The sequence below is a fragment of the Suncus etruscus genome, chromosome 4, assembly GCF_024139225.1.
Source record: "Suncus etruscus isolate mSunEtr1 chromosome 4, mSunEtr1.pri.cur, whole genome shotgun sequence".
Classification (NCBI taxonomy): Eukaryota; Metazoa; Chordata; class Mammalia; order Eulipotyphla; family Soricidae; genus Suncus; species Suncus etruscus.
The window spans coordinates 16,557,841-16,577,844 of record NC_064851.1 but is presented as its reverse complement, the minus strand read 5'-3'; the positions used below and the strand labels follow the sequence as shown (position 1 = coordinate 16,577,844).

Sequence of the window (20,004 nt, the reverse complement as noted above, 5' to 3'; positions counted from 1 at the left end):
ATGGTCTGCTGAGTAGACCAGAAATCGCACCAAACACTAATGGGGGTGCAGTTCTCACTCCCTCCAAAACATCACCAGATTCATTCAATGATCCCAATGTTCATTACACATCCAAGACACAGAGCTTAAGGCAACAAGGACAAGGCAGGTCTTCACAAGGAATGAAGCTGCTATATTCCTAAAGTTCAGTGCTAGGTACCGTAATGCAGGGTAGCACCTGGACCAAAAATGACTTAATTCACACCAGCTAAAAACAATATAAAACACTGACTAAGATGAAAATATTTAAATAACAATTCTCATAAGTCAGATATATGTGAAAGCAGGAAGCGAGTGAGGTGAGGAAATGAAAGCAATTTCTCCTCGGAGTATAAACAATCTATTTTTTCATACTTATGAGAACTAGAAGAAAAAGCTAAAGCCCATGCAAATGAGTAGCGTAGCAACAAGAGTGAAGCAGAAAAACAATGTGGCTGGAAAACAGCCCATCAGCAGAAGGTGAAGGAAGCAAGAGCTAGGTGGCCTTCTTGTAATTATACGAATGAGCAAAAGGATTTATTCCCAGAATTCTTGGACTTATATCTTGTCATAATACAGAAGATTCATGCTACTTTGAGCAGGTTTGATCCCAGGTGCCTTCAAGCTCTGCTTTCATAAAACAGGTGCCAGTCGTTGCTCCCATGTCCCAGGGACCAGATCGTGATTGACTGCAACCAAGCAGTATAGCAGGGAACTCCCTGTGCTAAACTATAGGGTTCCTTAGTATTATAAAAAGAAACCCCTGTCTGGCATAGGAATCAACAAGATAAAACAATCTGCCTTCCACAAGGCTTATTTTTAAGAGTCACACTGTGGGGTTGCTCTTGAGTATTCCCTGCTCAAGGATAAAGCAGATGGAGCCAAAATCTCCCCCATTGCAAAAGCATGTGTTCCAGCCCTTGAAGCTATCTCCCCACTACAATCTTTTTTGGGTATTTTGTTTGGGAGCCACACATAGCAATGATGAGGCGTTATTCCTGGCACTACAGTCTACACTTACAAACACTGCTGATGGTATTCAGGGAACCTAATGGGATGCTGGGTATTAAACTTGGGTCTGCCTGATGAAACCAAGTACCCTACCTGCTGTAACTATCACACCAGCAGCCCAACCCCAATGGTTTTAAAAAAAGCTATCCCTTAGGGGACGGACCAATAGCACAACAGGTAAGGCATTTGCCTTACATGCGGCCGACCCAGTCCCCCAAGCCTACCAGGTATGATTTCTCAATGCAAAGCCAGGAGTAATCCCTGAGCATCTCCCGGTATGGCCCAAAACAAACAAAAACTAACCCACAGAGTACTTTTACCTAAAATTCACACAAACTACCAGCCTCAAATGAGGGCCAGAGAGATGTAACTCAGTAGTAGAGCTCATGTCATGAATTTGTAAGGCCCTACTTAGATTTCATCTGGTACAGATAAGAATCAAGTCTACTAAAAGGTTGGTAACATTCACCAAAAGAGGTGACAGAACTTGCCTTGTTGCAGCTCACCCAAACTCAAACCCCAGCATCCCATATAATCCCCCAAGCCCACTAGGAATGATTCTAGAGTGCAGAGACAGGATTAAAATCTTAAATACCTATGGGTGACCACCCCCCCCACCCCCGCCACCCCAAAAGGCACTAAAACAAATCCAGGGACCAGAGATAAAATAGTGAGTAAAGCAGTCATCTTACACAAAACTAACGCAGCAGACTACAGGACCATATGGGGTAGACTGGGGCAGGGCATCTGCCTTGCATACAGCAATCAACCTGGGTTTGATACCTGGCACCACATATAATAACCCCACCAGCATTAAGTCCTGAGCATGGCTGGGTATGACCCAAAACAACAAAAGAAAAGAAAAATAAAAACCAAACAAAGAAACCCCTTGGCTGCACACATGCAAAGCAAGCACCTTATACACATAAATACTCCAGCCCCAATATTTAAAAAAAAAAAAAAAAAAAAAAAGTACATCCATACAATGGTCATTTTACATTCCACAAGTCAGTTTTACCTAAACTCCCCCCCCCCCACTATTCTTTAAAAAAAAAAAAAAAAGCCTTGCAGGGCTGGAGCAATAGTACAGCAGGTAGGGTGCTTACCACGAGAGCAAGTGATCAAGGTTCATGTGGACCCCCAGTATCCTATATGGTCCCAGGAGCCTAGTAGGTGTGATTCCTAAGCCCAGATTCATGAATAAGACCATAAGCACTGACAGGTATGGCTCCAAAACAAGCAGAGACAAGAAAACATCTTGTTCCTAACAGCACTATTAACAGCTTTTTTTTTTTAATTTGGTCAAAACTAGCAAACTTTATTTGAAAAATATGGAACACTTCACGAATTTGTGTGTTATCCTTGCACAGGGGCCATGCTAATCTTCTCTGTATCATTCCAATTTTAGTATATGTGCTGCCAAGCAAGCACTATTAAGAGAATTCTTGAAAGTTAAAGTGAACAATGATACCTGATTAGCAAGTTCCCCAAGTAAGTAAGAGATGAAACTAATTTCTGGAGGTGACATCCCAACTTAAAGGAATCTCAATAAATAATTTTTTACATGCAGAAACCTTCATGTATTCAAAGATAACTGGGTACAAAACAAATGGCAAAACTGGAAGCTGGAGAGATAGTGCAGCAGGTAGGGTGCTTGCCTTGCATGCATGTGACCCAAATTCAATCTCCGGCAACCCAGATGATGAGCAGCACAAGGAGTAATTCCAAGTGCAGAGCAGAGAATAACCCCTGAGCAATGACAAGTGTGGTCCAAAAACCTAAAGCTGATTTTCTATGCTTAATGAGTCTGATAATATGTGCTAGTAAGAGGAATTTGAGGCAAATTTAAATGAGTGGATTAGTAGCTACATTAAAAGCATGAAAGGGGGCCCGGAGAGATAGCACAGCGGCGTTTGCCTTGCAAGCAGCCGATTCAGGACCAAAGGTGGTTGGTTCGAATCCCGGTGTCCCATATGGTCCCCCATGCCTGACAGGAGCTATTTCTGAGCAGACAGCTAGGAGTAACCCGAGCACTGCTGGGTGTGGCCCAAAAACAAAAAAAAAAGTGGACTAAAAGCATGAAAGGACAGAGTACTTCAGTTCAGATCAAGCTTGCATTAGTGTGCTGATGTGACAGTATAGTGGGTAGAGGGCTTGCCTTGAGGGTGGATGACCCTGCAGTCAGTCCCCTGTGCCCTTCCAGGAGTAAATACCCTGAGCACAGAACTAGGAAAAAATCCTCAGCACACCAAGAATGGCCCATCAAACCAAAGTCTTCATTTCCAGAGATTACAAATCAATTTTAGACCACAAGTTGCTGTCTCAAAGGTTAGAATGATTATCAATCGTCAGTAAAAGTAATGACCTTTATGTTCCACATAAGGCTCCATATCCAAAATTTCTGAAAAACCAATGTATGTGTTCAACTTTTTCTTATGTCCCGTTTGCCTAAACAAGAGAAAAATTGATTATATTTCAAAACAATTATAATATATAAACTCTATAATTTGGCTATATTGCTCAAAAGCCTGCCTGATTAGAAGCAAGCCATACCCACTATTCTTGAGTTGTGCAAAAACAGAACGAACAGTTTAAAGAACCAATTCCAAATGCCTTTATCAATCACACACACACAAAACCAGAAAAACAGACACCCCAACTTCTCGTAAACATGCACACATGAAAATAGTGCCAGGGACCCGGAGAGATAGCACAGCGGTGTTTGCCTTGCAAGCAGCCGATCCAGGACCTAAGGTAGTTGGTTCGAATCCCGGTGTCCCATATGGTCCCCCGGGCCTGCCAGGAGCTATTTCTGAGCAGACAGCCAGGAGTAACCCCTGAGCACCGCTGGGTGTGGCCCAAAAACCAAAAACCAAAAAATAAATAAATAAATAAAAATAGTGCCTTAAATTTAAGATCAACTGTTAAGCTCTGAAGGAGCTCATCCTCATTCATTCCATTTCCCACTTTAAATGTTTATTTTCCTTTTTAGTTTAATTTTTTACAATAAAAAATGTATAATTTCCTACTTCTAAAATTGTCTTAAAAACTCTGACAGGGGCCTGAGTATAATACAGAAGATAAGGCACTTGCCTTGCATATGGCTGATCCAGGTTTGAACCCCAGTAACCCTTACGGTCCCCCACGGCCCACCAGGAATGAATCCTGAGCTCAGAGCTAAGCAAGAGTAACCTGAACACTGCTAGGTGTTGCCCAAATACCAAACCAAAATAAAAAAGAATTCTTTGATAGGGCTGGAGGACAAAATGGCCAGTAGGGCACTTGCCTTGCACAGTGGTCAGCTACATCCCACCAGGAGTCTGATTTGAGTCAGGAGTCATCAACCTGAGCATTATTGAGTGTCCCCCACAAAATTGAAGTAAATTTTTTTAAAAAAAATTAATACTTTATTGGGGCTGGAGAGATAGCATGGAGGTAAAGCGTTTGCCTTTCATGCAAGAGGTCATCGGTTCGAATCCCAGCGTCCCATATGGTCCCCTGTGCCTGCCAGGAGCAATTTCTGAGCATGGAGCCAGGAGTAACCCCTGAGCACTGCCGGGTGTGACCCAAAAACCACAAAAAAAAAAAAAAAAAAAAAAATTAATACTTTATTTATTGACTGATTTGGTTGTTGGGCCACACCAAGCAGTGCCCAAGATTCACTTCTGGCTCTGCACTCAGAAATCGTGCCTGGCAGGCTGGAGTCCCAAATGGGATGCCAGGATTCGAATCGGATCCCTCCTGGGTCAGCCATATCAAGGCAAACGACCTACCGCTATCCTATCTGTCTGGCCCCAATCTGAAGCAAATTTTTAAAAAATCTAGTGTTTCAAAATAATTAAGTTGCACCATTAATTTCCACGTGTCTCTAAAATAAAATTTGTATGGACTGAGCAGCAAACATGCCTACGCCCACTTCTTTACCGATCAAAGACAAAACGCATTAGCTGCAAGTTCAGAGTACAAGGCAGGCTAAGAAGTCGGATCTTCCTTGTTGCATTCTGTTTGCTTTGACAGTTTTCACAAAAGTATCGATTGTCACCTTCCAATTTTTCTTCCTGAAAAGTCAAAATATAAAAATGTGTTTTGCACTGATCAAATCTTTGGTTTATAGCTAAGCCATTAAAGTCAACCTTGGGGTTAGAGAAATAGTACAATGTGTAGGGTCCTTGCCTTGAACATGGCCAACCTAGATTCAATCCTGGCATCCCTTATGGTCCCTGAGCATCATGAGGAATAATTCCTGACTGCAGAGCCAAGAGTAGCCCCTGAACATCACTGGATATGTGCCGCTCCCCCAAAAAACAACCTTGGGCCAAAGTGACGATGAGTTAATGTATTTGGAGCTGAAGTGATAGATAGTAGATAGATAGTAGAGCAGGTAAAGTGTGCTTGCTTTATTCACAGCTAGCCTACTTTCAACCTCCAGGAACCCATAGGGTACCCTGAGCCCACTAGCAGTGATCCCTAAGAACTGAGCAACAATGTTATGACCCCAAAACAGAGTTATAAGTTTACATTCTGCATGTAGACAAGCCCCACCACTTCATATGCCCTCTGAGCATTTCTGGGGTGTCCAAGCCCTCCCCCACAAAAAACTAATTTACTGAAAATATTGTGGACCTAGGTGATGGTGGGGATCGGTCCTTGAGATACTGACTAAGGGAAGAGGACATGATCATGTAGTTTAGAGTTACAACGATTAATGCATGAAACTACCATTAGCAATGTTTTAAGCCACAACACCTCAATAAGAGGGGTTGGAGGTTGGCAGAGGAGGTTGGGTGAGTTTGACATAAAGTTCAGGGTGGTTTCTTTGGTTTGTGAGCCCAGCCATCCTCAAGGGCTACTGCTGCCTTAGGACTTGTGAGCCCAGCCATTCTCAAAGGCTACTTCTGCCTTAGGACTTACTTAGGTTGTACCTAGAGGGCCATGCAGTTCCAAGTCTTAATCTGGAGCACCACCAGCATGTGCTTCTTGAGCTCTCTCTCTCTCACCAGCACTGCAACCAGCACTGTATACTCTCCTGCCACCAGAAATACTACACCACTGTTCTCACAACACCTTTATTGGGCGCCTTTTAAAAAACTTACTTGTCCAGTCTCTAACTCCTCTTCCCGGTAATTACTCTCATCTCTTACCATCAGTATCCCAGGAACTGTCTGTCCATCACACTAACCTCTCACTCCTTTGACAATTTTATACCATCCTATCTTCTACCTTGAACTATGTACCTCTTCAAATGTAGCATGTCTGGGCTGGAGTAACTGTACAGTGGGCAAGATGCTTGCCTTGTACAAGGCCAACCTGGGTTTGATTCTTGGCATCCCATGGGGTCCCCTGGCTGATTCATCCCTAAGCACCTCCAGGCTCTATTTTAATAGATCTAGGGTTCTGGAATGACAGCACATCAGGTAGTGCATTTTTCTTGCACAAAGCTGACCCCAGTTTGATCCCTGGCATCCCATAAGATCCCCAGAGCCTGTTAGAAGTAATTTCTGAGCAGACCCAGGAGTAACCCCCGAGAGACGTCAGGCATGCTCCCTCCACACCACCAAAAAAACAAAAAAAAAACAAAAAAACAATCTAGGGTACTGGAACAATAGCAAGGTTAGCTGACCCCAGTTGGATCAATGGCAACCCAAATGGTCTCCTGCACATTGCCAGAAGTGATCTCTTTAGGAGTAAGCTTTAGTATCTGAATATGGCCCAAAAATAAAATAAAAAATAAAAAAAGGAAAATAAACCTAAACTCCAAGCACCACTTACAGCCTAGGCTGTCAATTCCTCATGTCTTTGTCTCACCATCAGCCTGTTTAAGACAACACCATAATCTTGTTAAGAGCTCCCATTCCACCTCTGAAGGAATCTGATCTCACTCAAAGTAAGGCAAGTTCTGCAAGGCCTACCAGGCCCATAATTTCTGTTACAGCTTTGGCTTTTAAAGCCAGAGTAATAGTACAGCAAGTAGGGTGTTTGCCTTGCATGTGGACAACCTGGATTAAATCCCTAGCAGCCCATGTGGTCCCCCAAGCCTGCAATGTTAATCCCTGAGCACAGAATAAGGAATAATCTCAGAGAACAATTTGGTATGGCCTAAAAGCCCTCCTACCCCCAAAGATAATAGTACTTTTTGGGCCATAGAGAGAACTCAAGTGGGGTGGAATATATATTCTGCATGCAGAGGCCTGGGTTTAATACAGACAGAAGTGACCAAAGCACAGAGTCAGAAGTAGCCTATCATATATGACTTCCCACCCCCAAACCAAGGCAAGCCTTTTAGAAATTTAGTTACAGGGACTAGAGCTAGCAGGGCTCTTGTCTTATATGGGATTGATCTAGGTTTGATCCCTAGCATCCCATATGGGCCAAAACCCACCTAACCCCACACCTTCAATTTATAATACAAAACTTAAGATTTCCTTATGCTTTTTGGTTTTGTTTGGGAGCCACATCTGATAATGCGCATGAGTTACTCCTAGCTCTGCACTTAGGAATTACTCCTGGCAATGGTAGGGAGTGGGGAGTCTGTGCCACAGAAGAAAATGATCATAATAAAATTCTAGAAATCTAACATGGGGTCAGTGGCATGCAGGCAAGCATCGGACATGCTGTGCTATTGTCTAGGCCCAGATTTCCTTATTATCTCCTTCAAGTACACAAAAACCTTTTATGTTCATTACTTTACATACAAAGTAATCTAAAATAGGTAAACATTTAAAAGAGCAAATTGGGTGGGGGTCAGGGAGACTGATGGAGGGTGTGGTGCCAGAATGCTTTATTCATTCTAAAGCCCTACCATTAAGTAAACAGATAAGTATGCAGAAATGTTATAAAATAAAAGGTATTCATTAAACTGACACCATTTAGACTACTACTTAAATGTTAGTGAACAGAACATAAGCCAAAATTCAAATACCTTTAAAAATTCTGATATGCAATCTGTTAGCTGTTTGTGGCCTTGAATATTTAACTCCAGTTCATAAAATTTAGATGAAAGTTTAGACTCTCTGCCACATTGGTTGCAACTGTAATAAAACAAAATGATAAAATTAAGACCAGAGAGAAAGAGAAAGAAAAAAAAAAACCCACAATAAAACTGCATTCTATGTCACAGGGCCAGAGAGATGGTACACCAAGTAGAGCATTTGCCTTCCAAGTGGCAAACTGGGGTTCAATCCCAGCATCGCATATAGTCCCCCAGCCTGCCAGAAGTAACTTCTGAGTGCAGTCAAGAATAACTCCTGGGGTCGGGAAGGTGGCGCTAGAGGTAAGGTGTCTGCCTTGCAAGCGCTAGCCAAGGAACGGACCACGGTTCAATCCCCCGGCGTCCCATATGGTCCCCCCAAGCCAGGGGCAATTTCTGAGCACATAGCCAGGAGTAACCCCTGAGCGTCAAACGGGTGTGGCCCAAAAACCAAAAAAAAAAAAAAAAAAAAAAAAAGAATAACTCCTGCGGGTCCGGAGAGATAGCACAGTGGCGTTTGCCTTGCAAGCAGCCAATCCAGGACCAAAGGTGGTTGGTTCGAATCCCGGTGTCCCATATGGTCCCCCATGCCTGCCAGGAGCTATTTCTGAGCAGACAGCCAGGAGTAACCCCTGAGCACCGCCGGGTGTGACCCTCCAAACAAAACCAGAAACATTTATTCTATTTCATAATGGAAGTTCTAAAAAAATTACACTGATGGTATTATAAAATCAAAACAGAACTGGGGAGACAACCCAGAGGGCTGATTCTGGGTACATGGCAAGTTCATGGCTCCATTTCAATTCTTGACCTGAGGGTCTCTGGGAACCCTGGGTCAGAGCAGCACTCACCTCTGACCCATCAGGTCTATTCCTCTGGGAATGAGTCTTGCCAAGGAGTCAGTCTATCTCCTCACTTAAAAACCAAAAAGTAGGAACCAAAAAGTGGTAGCACAGTGGCAGGGCATTTGCCTAGCAAGTGGCCAACTGGGGATGGACTGGGACCCCTGAGTACTGCCAGGTGTGACCTAAAAGCCAAACAAACAAAATTAACTAAAAGAAAATAAAAAATAGGAGCTAGAGTGATAGTACAGTGGGTAGGGCATTGGCCTTGCACATGGCTGATCCAGGTTCAAACCCTGGCATCCCATATGGTCCCCCAAATCTGCCAGGAGTAATTTCTGAGTACAGATCCAGGAGTAAGCCCTGAGTGTTGATGGGTGTGGCCCCCCAAAAAAAAATTGACCACATTTGCCTTGCATGCTACCAACCCAGGACAGACCCAAGTTCGATTCCCGGCATCCCATATAGTCCCCAGAGCCTGCAGGAGCGATTTCTGAGCACAGAGCCAGGAGTAACTCTATGATTCCCAAGGCCAGAATTAGAAGTAAGCTCTGAGCACTGCCAGGGTCTGCTGAAAATAATACAAAGCTCATGTTTTGTCTGTTCGTTTGTTTGCTTACTTTGGTTTATAGGCTATATCCGGCAGTGCTCAGGGGTTTACTCCTGGCTCTGCACTCAGAAATTACTCCTGGCAGGCTTGGGGACCACAAGGGATGCTGGGAATCAAAACCAGGTCAGCTCTGTGCAAGGCAAACACTCTACATGGAATACAATCACTTCAACCTCCAATACTAATGTATTTTATGGTTATGTTTTTTGTTTGTTTGTTTGTTTTCTTGTTTTTGCTTTTTGGGCCACACCCAGTGACACTCAGGGGTTACTCTTGGCTATGCACTCAGAAACCGCTAACTTGGGGGACCATATGGGACACCGGGGGATCAAACCGAGAAACGTCCTAGGTTAGCGCATGCAAGGCAAATGCCCTACCGCTTGCATCACCACTCTGGCCCCAGGGTTTTTCTTTTCTGTTTGTTTGCTTGTTTTGGGGCCACACTAAGCTCTAAGTGCTCAGGGATCACTCCTGGCAGCGCTGGGGAACCATTATCGGGTGCCAGGTATCAAAGCTAGGTTGGCTACAGACAAGGTAATGCCTGCCTGTTGTTTTATTGCTCTGGCTCTGGTCAGCAAAATGTTAAAGAGCTATTTTACATTCATTCTCAGTATTCAAGTCAGTTTTAATTTTATTCTTTCAGCTCACACCACACAACTATAAAATAAATGGTAAGAGAGCTCACTCCAGTTTCTTAGAACCTTGATGAATTCAACTACAATTAGCATGTACATTGTTTACATGTTCCCATGGAAACATTACTATAAATATTTCACATCCCATGACAATTCACTAAAAGCTTAAGGGGGGGGGGGCCAGCGGTGATAGTACAGCAGTAGTGGTAGAGTGTTTGTTTTACATGTAGCTGACACAAGACGGACCCAGGTTCAATTCCAGGCATCAGACATGGGGCCCTGAGTCTGCCAGGAGCGATTTCTGAGCGCAGAGCCAGGAGTAACCTGAGTGCCACCAGGTATGGCCCAAAACCCATAAATAAATTAATTAATTAATTTTAAAAAGTTTAACTAGGAACCAAAGTAAAAACTAGATAAACATGTGAGCAACAGTCCTAGAATAAAATGTACCATAAAAGCTGAAACACACTTACACAGTTACATAAGCATATTCCCCACAGAACTGTTGTTGGACAATATTCTGCACGTCTGGGTTCTTTTGCTTAGACAAAGTATCTTCCAATAGTGACATGAAGAGCTTTGAAAATTCTTGGGCATCCTGCAACATAAGGGTGGGTTAATATCTTGCTTATCAACATCTAACATGAATAATAGTAAGCATTCTGAAATTCATGTGTAGTTTAAATTTAGTCCTTTAAAAAAGGGTCACTGCTACTTTGAAGTCTCTGCCCACATTCAGAAAAACCGGATCAAGTATGAGGTATTTGATATACTAAACACTTCACTGTTCCAATCCACAATACAAACATTTTAAAGAAAAGATTTCACCATTCCGATATTTAAAAACTAAGTACGTAAAAGGTTCTTACCTGCTGTTGCCCTGTGTCCAAGCCTAAGGCCTTAACAAATCCCGATGGGTCAATGTATCGCCTATTACTGTTTTGTAACAAGGCAAACAAATATTGAAGATGCTCACAAATGGTCTGAGGCTCATAATCTATTAAAATAAAAAGTATATATATTTGCTTTTTAAAAAGTCTACTACTAGTCATATATATATATTTTGGGGGGGGGGGTACTCAGGGCTTATTCCCTGTTTCTTGCTCTGTGCTCAGGGATCACTCCTGGTCGAGATTTTGGAGCAGATGTCTTTATCAGTGGGGTCAAACCCAAACTGGCCAGATGCAAGGCAAGCACCCTACCTGGGTAAGGTGCTTGACCTGGATTCGATCCCTGGTATCCCATATGACCTTTTAAACACCACCAGGAAAAATTCCTAAGTGCAGAACCGGGAGAAGTTGAACATCACAAAGTGTGACCCCAAAATAAAACAAGACAAAATAAAATTAAATACCCTAAACCCACTAATTCTTTAATGTATTTTCCTTCAAATTTTGAACATAATAACTCATTTGTGAAACCTTGGCTCAGAATAATTGATTATTGTTGACCCATAGTTATAAAGTTTTTTCAGGCTTTCAAACTGTGGGTCAGCAATGACATTCATTTTTGTGAGCCAAGTTTCACATTATGTTATTATCTGGTTGCAGTTCCAAAGGGTTATGGGATGAGGAAGCTAATACAAGAGTTAAGTGTGCATGCAAGCTTTACACTAGGCCAAGCCTGGTTCCACCTTTGGCTCCTCCTAAGCTCCACTAGGAGTCACTACTGAGCAGAGGCAGGACGGGATACAAGCCCAAGCACCACCAGGGAGTATGGCAAAACAATCTCAGACTCCAACAAATTAGCAAGAGGCTAAAGGCAAAAAGCTATATATGCATTACAATAGTAGAAAACATTAGTTTCCAGAATATCAAATTATACTGAATCTACCTTAATAAAAAGCATCACATACTATGTATGATTCCCTTAAAAATTAAAATACTGGGGCCCGGAGAGAAAACACAGCTGCGTTTGCCTTGCAAATCCAGGACCAAAGGTGGTTGGTTCGAATCCCGGTGTCCCATATGGTCCCCCGTGCCTGCCAGGAGCTATTTCTGAGTAGACAGCCAGGAGTAACCCCTGAGCACCGCCGGGTGTGACCCAAAAACCAAAATAAATAAATAAATAAATAAAATACTGGAGGGACTGGAGCAATAGCACAGTGGGTAGCGTGCTTGCCTTGCATGCGGCCAACCTGGGTTCGATTCCTAGCATCCCATAAGTCCCCAAGCCTGCCAGGAGTAAACCCTGAGCACCACTGGACATGACCCACACCCCTCCCCAATTAAAATACTGGAGGGGTCAGAATGAGAGGACAGTGGAAAGAGAGCATTTGCCTTACATGCAGTTGACCTGGGTTTGATTCCTAGCATCCCATATAGTCCCATAAGCCTGCTAGGACTAATTTCTGAACTCAGAGACAGGAGTAATCCAAATGGCATTAGGTGTGCTCCCCATTAAAATACTTGGCCAGCAGTCATACAAAGCAGGTAGGCTGGCTTTCACATACCCACCCTGTCCACCCCACCCCCAGAAGTCCACAAAACTAATATTATGTGGCCAAATAGTTAAGAGCATAGTTAAGTTAGCACAAGTGGCTAACTCTTGCTGAAATTCCAGGCACCACATATGGTCCCTTCAATAGCCTAAGGTCACCTTTGAACAGAGCCTATCATCACTACTGTGTGTGGCCCTCAAAAATCCAAAATATATATGCTATATAGGTCAAAACCAAAATGTTAGCAAGCTGAGGAGAGCTAAATTGTATTCATCTCTATCAGCAAAGGCAAAGCTACATCTTACCAGTAGAGGGCAGTGGAAGGTACAGTTGAAGTAAAATATGGGTAGTTTATTTAAAGGAAAGAGGGAGAAAGAGAGAAGTGATGAAAGGGGGATAAGGGAAGGAAAGGAGATGGTGAGGCACCCCATCCTTCCTACTGAATCACCTGATGGATGCCCTCAAGGGTGGTTTAGGGGGTTCAAGATATCACCCCAAACATATCTTTGTTTTTTTTTTGTTTTTTTTGGGGGGGGCCACACCCATTTGACGCTCAGGGGTTACTCCTGGCTATGCGCTCAGAAATCACCCCTTGGGGGGACCATATGGGACACCGGGGGATCGAACCGTGGTCCGTCCTACGCTAGGGCTTGCAAGGCAGACACCTTACCTCTAGCGCCACCTTCCCGGCCCCCAAACATATCTTTGTTAGTAGTGCCAGGGAATGGAGCCACTGCATGCCCAAACTCGCACCCTAACTCTCCAGTGAGACATGGCTGATCTCTCTCCAAGAGCCTGAGCACTGGTGAAAGAATTCCTCAGATGCTCTCTCCATTCCAGGGAAAGTGCAGTGGTATCCCCAGTTTCTCTGTTCTTTCAAAGCTCTTTATTTCAGGGGCCAAAGCAATAGACCTTGGGCAGAGCATTTGTCTAACACATCGTAGGATTCCCCAAGTCCCACCACAAGTGATCTAGAGTAAAGAATCGGGAGTAAACCCTGAACATCACTAGGTGTGAGCCAAAAATAGCAAAGTCAAAACCCCTTTAACTCATCCTAGCCAATTCACCCATTTCTCCAACTTCCTGGTAACTCTTCGAGTGGTTTTTGCCTTCTAGCCTGACACTGAATGGTTTATCTCTTTAAAACCATAACTTTTAAAAAACCAGTATTTCATTTCCTAAAAAAAAGAGACCTCTTTTTATTTGTAAAATTAAGACTTCTCTTCCTGGGGGATCAGGCTTCCACAGGCAATGAAATTGTTCGTGATAAGGGCTGGAGAAAGAAGATCAAGGAGCTAAGTGAATGTTCTAAGAAAGGACTGTGTTTGACCCAGGCACCACATGGTTTTAGCACATCCAGGTCTCGCCAAAATGAAAATGAGCAAGAGAAATAGAACAGAGGCTAAGGAGCTTCCCTTGCATTTAGCGAAGTCAGTTATAATCCTCAACAATAATACAGAGATCTCCTGAACACCTTTCCAAGAGTGATCCCTAGGCATTGTGGGTGTGGTCTCAAAACAAAACAAAGTGCCTATGGAAACCTGTAATGACTCCACTCACCTTTATCTTCCCGGATGCCATCTCCCATCATGTAGTCACCACAGGTGCTTGGACATAAGTACAGAGCCTGCCGCAGCTCCAAGTTGAGAAACCACACTTGAAGAAATGTATTGACGTAACAAGTGGCTCCAAGGTTAGTCAGGCCCACAAAGGAGTTCTATAAAATTGCAAAACTTATAGCAGTAAATCAATTTACCTCTAAAATAAAGTTTTTAAAGTAACAGCTAGAAATTTTTGTTTTGTTGGGCCACATCTGACAGCTCTCAGGGATTACTCCTGCAGGCTTGGAGGACCATATGGGATGCCAGAGATTGAACCCTGGTTGACTACATGGCAAGGCAAATGCCCTACCCACCATGCTATCTCTCTGGCCCCACTGGAATTTTTTTTTTTTTTTGGTTTTTGGGCCACACCCGGTAACGCTCAGGGGCTACTTCTGGCTATGCGCTCAGAAGTTGCTCCTGGCTTGGGGGACCATATGGGACGCCGGGGGATCGAACCGCGGTCCGTCCAAGGCCAGCGCATGCAAGGCAGGCACCTTACCTCTTGCGCCACCGCCCGGCCCCCTGGAATTATTTTTTAAGTGGTCTTAACCAACATAGCCTGAGCCAAATAGCATCCCCTGTTTGTACAGAGGTCCTTGTCACAAGTCCCCAACCTGGAATGACTATGGGAATGATAAAGACAGGGAGCAGCACCTTTTTTTAGCTCCTTTAATAATCTCCCACTTCTCTAGACACCGAATTTAACAGAAGAATGTCAGGGTTGGGGCCAGAACGAAAATATAGTAGGTTGGGCACTTGTCTTGTATGTGGCCAAACCAAGTTCCATCCCTGGCAGGACATCCCTGAGTGCAGAGCCAGGAATAAATCATCAGGGTGGACGAAAACAAAAAGAGAGTGGCGGGGCCGGAGAGATAGCATGGAGGTAAGGCGTTTGCCTTTCATGCAGGAGGTCATCGGTTCGAATCCTGGCATCCCATATGGTCCCCCGTGCCTGCCAGGAGCAATTTCTGAGCATGGAGCCAGGAATAACCCCTGAGCACTGCCGGGTATGACCCAAAAACCACAAAAAAAAAAGAGAGAATGGCAATCTCTAGGAAACATCAGTATTAGACAAAGGCTATTTCTAAACTATAGAATGACCAATAGAAAGTTTCTTTTAAGATCTGGGAGTCTGAGGGCCGGGCGGTGGCGCTAAAGGTAAGGTGCCTGCCTTGCCTGCGCTAGCCTTGGACGGACTGCGGTTCGATCCCCCGGTGTCCCATATGGTCCCCCAAGCCAGGAGCAACTTCTGAGCACATAGCCAGGAGTAACCCCTGAGCATTACTGGGTGTGGCCCAAAAATCAAAAAAAAAAAAAAAAAGATCTGGGAGTCTGTTGAGAGACTGGTTGCAATTTTTCCTAAGTTAATACTAAAAAATCGCTCAATTTTTATTGGGGGGGTCACACCCAGTGGTGCAGGGACTGCTCACTCAAAAGTGACCTGTGATAAAACTGAGAGTTCATACGAGTGGCTCCAGGATCAGAAAAGTAATTGCCTATTCCTTGTACTTTCTCACAATAAAATGTTTCTCTTTTCCGTGTCAGGAATGTGTTTTTTTTTAACCACCAAGTCACATCCTTGACATCAATTCTTGGGTTTTGTTGTTTTGCTTTCCATTTGAGGGTGGGACATTGGGGCTCCTTAATCGTACTCAGGAGCCCTGGGCACTCTCAGCCACATTCCCAGCTGTGGTGATTCAATGCAGTGCTGCTTTTGAACCCAGCAATGCAAGAGGCCACTAGGGTCACCCCCTAAAATGCTTAGGGGTTGGGCAATATGCAGTACCAGTACCAAAATCAGGGTCTCCTACAAACAAAGTATACACTTTGAGCTATTCTTGCCCAAAAACTTCCTTTGAAAGAGAAAATATCGGGGCCGGAGAGATAGCATGGAGGTAAGGCGTTTGCCTTTCATGCAGGAGGTCATCGGTTCGAATCCCGGCGTCCCATATGGTCCCCCGTGCCTGCCAGGAACAATTTCTGAGCATGGAGCCAGGAATAATCTCTGAGCACTGCCGGGTGTGACCCAAAAACCACAAAAAAAAAAAAAAAGAAAGAGAAAATATCAGGCCAGACAGCAATAGTGCAGGTGCAAAGCATTGCCTTGCAGTCATCACAGGTTTGATCCCCAGCATCTCATATGGTCCCCTGAGTATCACCAGGCGTGATCCCTGAGCATGGAGGGTGGGAAGGAGGATGTATGTATGTATCTATACTGTTACATGAATTATATTTAAAAATACAGATCTAGATGGGGCCAGAGAGAGAGCATGGAGGTAAATCGTTTGCCTTTCATGCAGAAGGTCATTGGTTTGAATCCCGGCATCCCATATGGTCCCCTGAGCCTTCCAGGAGCAATTTCTGAATGTGGACCCAGGAGTAACCCCTGAGCACTGCAGAGTGTAATCCAAAACCCCCTCCAAAAAATACAGATCTGGGACCAGAGCGATAGCACAGCAGGTAGGGCATTTGCCTTGCATGCAGCCAACCCAGATTTGATCCTCAGCATCCCATATGGTCCCTACCCTGAGCCTGCCAGGACTGATTTCTGTGTGCAGATCCAGGAATAACTCGAGCACTGCCGGGTATGGACTCCCCAAAATGGGGACTGCTAAGAAAGTAAACTAACTTTCCAAGAGCCTACCCTTGGAAGATGGGAAGGGACCCTAAGACAATAAAGAAGGAAGTAGATACTGGTGGAGGGTATGACACAGGAAAGTCGTATGCACGAAACCCTCTAATGAGAAGTATTACAAATCACAGTACGTCTGCAAATAAGAAAAAGTAGTGTTGTGGGTGTTACCAGGATTATCTTAAAAGGACTCAGAAGATGCAAAGTTAAAGCAAATATAGCATGAGTACTTAATAAAACTATTAAAGGAGGGGCCGGGTAGGTGGCGCTGGAGGTAAGGTGTCTGCCTTGCAAGCGCTAGCCAAGGAAGGACCGCGGTTCGATCCCCCGGCGTCCCATATGGTCCACCCAAGCCAGGGGTGATTTCTGAGCACATAGCCAGGAGTAACCCCTGAGCGTCAAACGGGTGTGGCCCAAAAAACCAAAAAAAAAAAAAAACACTATTAAAGGTTTACTGCATTAGACATATAATTGGAACATACCATTAAGAACTTAAGTTTTGGGGCCGGGCGGTGGCGCTGGAGGTAAGGTGCCTGCCTTGCCTGCGCTAGCCTAGGACGGACCGCGGTTCGATCCCCCGGCTCCCATATGGTCCCCCAAGAAGCCAGGAGCAACTTCTGAGCACATAACCAGGAGTAACCCCTGAGCGTCACAGGGTGTGGCCCAAAAACCAAAAAAAAAAAAAAAAAAAAAAAAAAGAACTTAAGTTTTTGGAAATTGAGCTCCCATATGAACCAGCTATACCACTCCTAGAGGTATACCCTAGGAACACAAAAATACAAATCAGGGGCTGGTGAGGTGGCGCTAGAGGTAAGGTGTCTGTCTTGCAAGTGCTAGCCAAGGAAGGACCGCGGTTTGATCCCCCCAAGCCAGGGGCAATTTCTGAGCGCTTAGCCAGGAGTAACCCCTGAGCATTAAACGGGTGTGGCCTGAAAAAACAAAAACAAAAAATATATATATATATATATACAAATCAAAAATCCCTTCCTCACACCTATATTCATTGCAGTGCTATTTAAAATAGCCAGACTCTGGAAACAACCAAGATGCCCTTCAACAGATGAATGGCTAAAGAAACTGTGATACATATACACAATGGAATATTATGCACCTGTCAGGAGAGATGAAGTCATGAAATCTTCCTATACACGGATGGACATGGAATCTATTATGCTGAGTAAAATAAGCCAGAGGGAGAGAGATAGACACAGAATAGTCTCTCATCTATGGGTTTTAAGAAAAATTAAAGACATTATTGTAATAAGGCCCAGAGACAACAGAGGTAAGGACCGGAAGGACCAGCTCACAATTTGAAGCTCACCACAAAGAGTGGTGAATGCTGTTATGGAAATAACTACACTAACAACTAGTATGACAATGTTAAAGAATGAGAGAAGTAGAATGCCTGTCTCAATACAGGAATGGATGGGGATGGAGGGAGGGGGCATCAGTGGTGGGAATGTTGCACTGTGAAGGAGGGTATTCTGTTTATGACTGAAACCCAACTACAATCATGCTTGTAAATCATGGTGCTTAAATAAAGATTTAATATATAAAAATATAAAAAAAGTCATAGTAAAAAAAAAGAACTTAAGTTTTAGTTTCAATTTACACAGTACCATTTTTTTTTTGGTTTTTGGGCCACACCCATTTGACGCCCAGGGGTTACTCCTGGCTGTGCACTCAGAAATCGCTCCTGGTTTGGGGGACCATATGGGATGGGGAGGATCGAACCATGGTCCGTCCTACGCTAGCGCCTGCAAGGCAGACACCTTACCTCTAGCACCACCTCGCCGGCCCCTAAACAACAGTCTTAAGTTTCACTATTTATTATAAAGTGCCTAGTTGGGGGAGAAAGATGGGAGGGGGAGAACTGCACACATGTGAATGGGTTCTTGTCTTTCTTGTAACATATAGTTTCTGGACACTGACAGGAGTGACTAATACTTCCATCCTGCCCTACCCCCCCCCAAAAGATGCATAGGTTGGCTACCTGAAATTAGTATTGATCAGCTTCTGACCGTAGGCACAAACCAGACATAAAAATAATGAAGTATCACATAGTAATCACTCAACAAAAATGTCTCACCTTCTTTCTTCTCTCACAGTTGGGATCATCGATGTTATGAAAACTATTTTCATCTATTTCTCCCAACCAAATATGCTCACCAATCCCGACCAAGCAATTCGGATTTCCTTTGCAGTTTCGTCTATGAGAAAAAGGTAAGTTTAATTTTTATTCTTATTTATTTCAAGGGGGGGTTAGTTTGGTTTGGTTTGGGGGCCACGCCCAGGTGATAAAGGATTACTCCTGGCTCTGCACTTGGACTCTCTTTTGGCCAACCACTCGACCATAGTTCCAAATAATTTCTAAAGTACCATAGTTTCAAATGGTCCAAATAATTTTTCATTCCTTTCATCTATTTCTCTCTATACTGCCTTTGAAACTATAGAAACAGGAATTCATTATTATTCTAATCAGTAGGGAAGTTTATGGGGAGAAATTTTTTTAATCTCTAAAAAAGTCTTATCTTTTAACTTAATAATTTCACTTCTATGAATCACCCTGCAGACGTGATCTCTAGTAGTATTTCAGTGGGCTATTTATTACTTCATCACATACAATGATAAAATATGTGATGGGCTGCAGAGAGACTCCACAGATGAGTGTATGCTTTATGTTGGAGGCCTAGGTTTGATGCCCAGTACCACAAAATCTCAAAGCACTGCCAGGAGTATCCTCCAAGTACAAAGACAGCATCAACACCTGAGCACTGCTAGACATGTTCCAAAACCTAAATAAATGTGAGAGCAACAAGTATGTGCAACACCCATCACTGTACCATCAGCAAGAGAAGGGAAAGAGGACAGAGGATCAAAACATTTTAACTTTCTGGAAACAATCTACTCTAAAATAGGGATATGTCATCCACAAGTTGCAATATTATACAAATATAAAACAAATAGAAAAAATATAATCTCCAGCGTGCTGTTTATTCTTTGAAAGATAAAGAAGTGAAATAAGATCTGGGGTCAGAGAGATAGTACAGGGGTATTGGCACTTAGACCCTGGTCTGATGGAGGCCTCCAAGCAAGAACAAGAAGTGAGCCCTGAGCACAACTAGGTGTGACCCTAAATCCTGGCTTTCACCAGTAAAAATGAAAATCAGTATGGTCGGTTTCAGGGGACAGAGAATTTAGCAGGTAGGGCATTTGCCTTGCCCTATCTTGATCCCTAGTACCAC

General features: G+C 43.7%; 1 protein-coding gene and 1 non-coding gene across 3 annotated transcripts in view; both read right to left on the bottom strand.

The window, feature by feature from the left end:
- USP48 (ubiquitin specific peptidase 48) overlaps positions 1–20,004 on the bottom strand; it is an 82,934-nt gene that overhangs the window by 48,142 nt on the left and 14,788 nt on the right. For both annotated transcript variants that reach the window (XM_049771961.1, XM_049771962.1), the window contains exons 2-8: positions 18,849–18,969; positions 14,084–14,240; positions 10,953–11,080; positions 10,557–10,681; positions 7,949–8,057; positions 4,954–5,087; positions 3,395–3,477 (exon numbers count right to left, since the gene is read on the bottom strand). In XM_049771961.1, the coding sequence (XP_049627918.1) occupies positions 3,395–3,477; positions 4,954–5,087; positions 7,949–8,057; positions 10,557–10,681; positions 10,953–11,080; positions 14,084–14,240; positions 18,849–18,969 (857 nt within the window). The remainder of the gene's footprint in view (positions 1–3,394; positions 3,478–4,953; positions 5,088–7,948; positions 8,058–10,556; positions 10,682–10,952; positions 11,081–14,083; positions 14,241–18,848; positions 18,970–20,004) is intronic.
- On the bottom strand, positions 2,355–2,460 carry LOC126008373 (U6 spliceosomal RNA). The gene has a single exon (XR_007495708.1). It is a non-coding gene; the product is annotated as a U6 spliceosomal RNA (small nuclear RNA).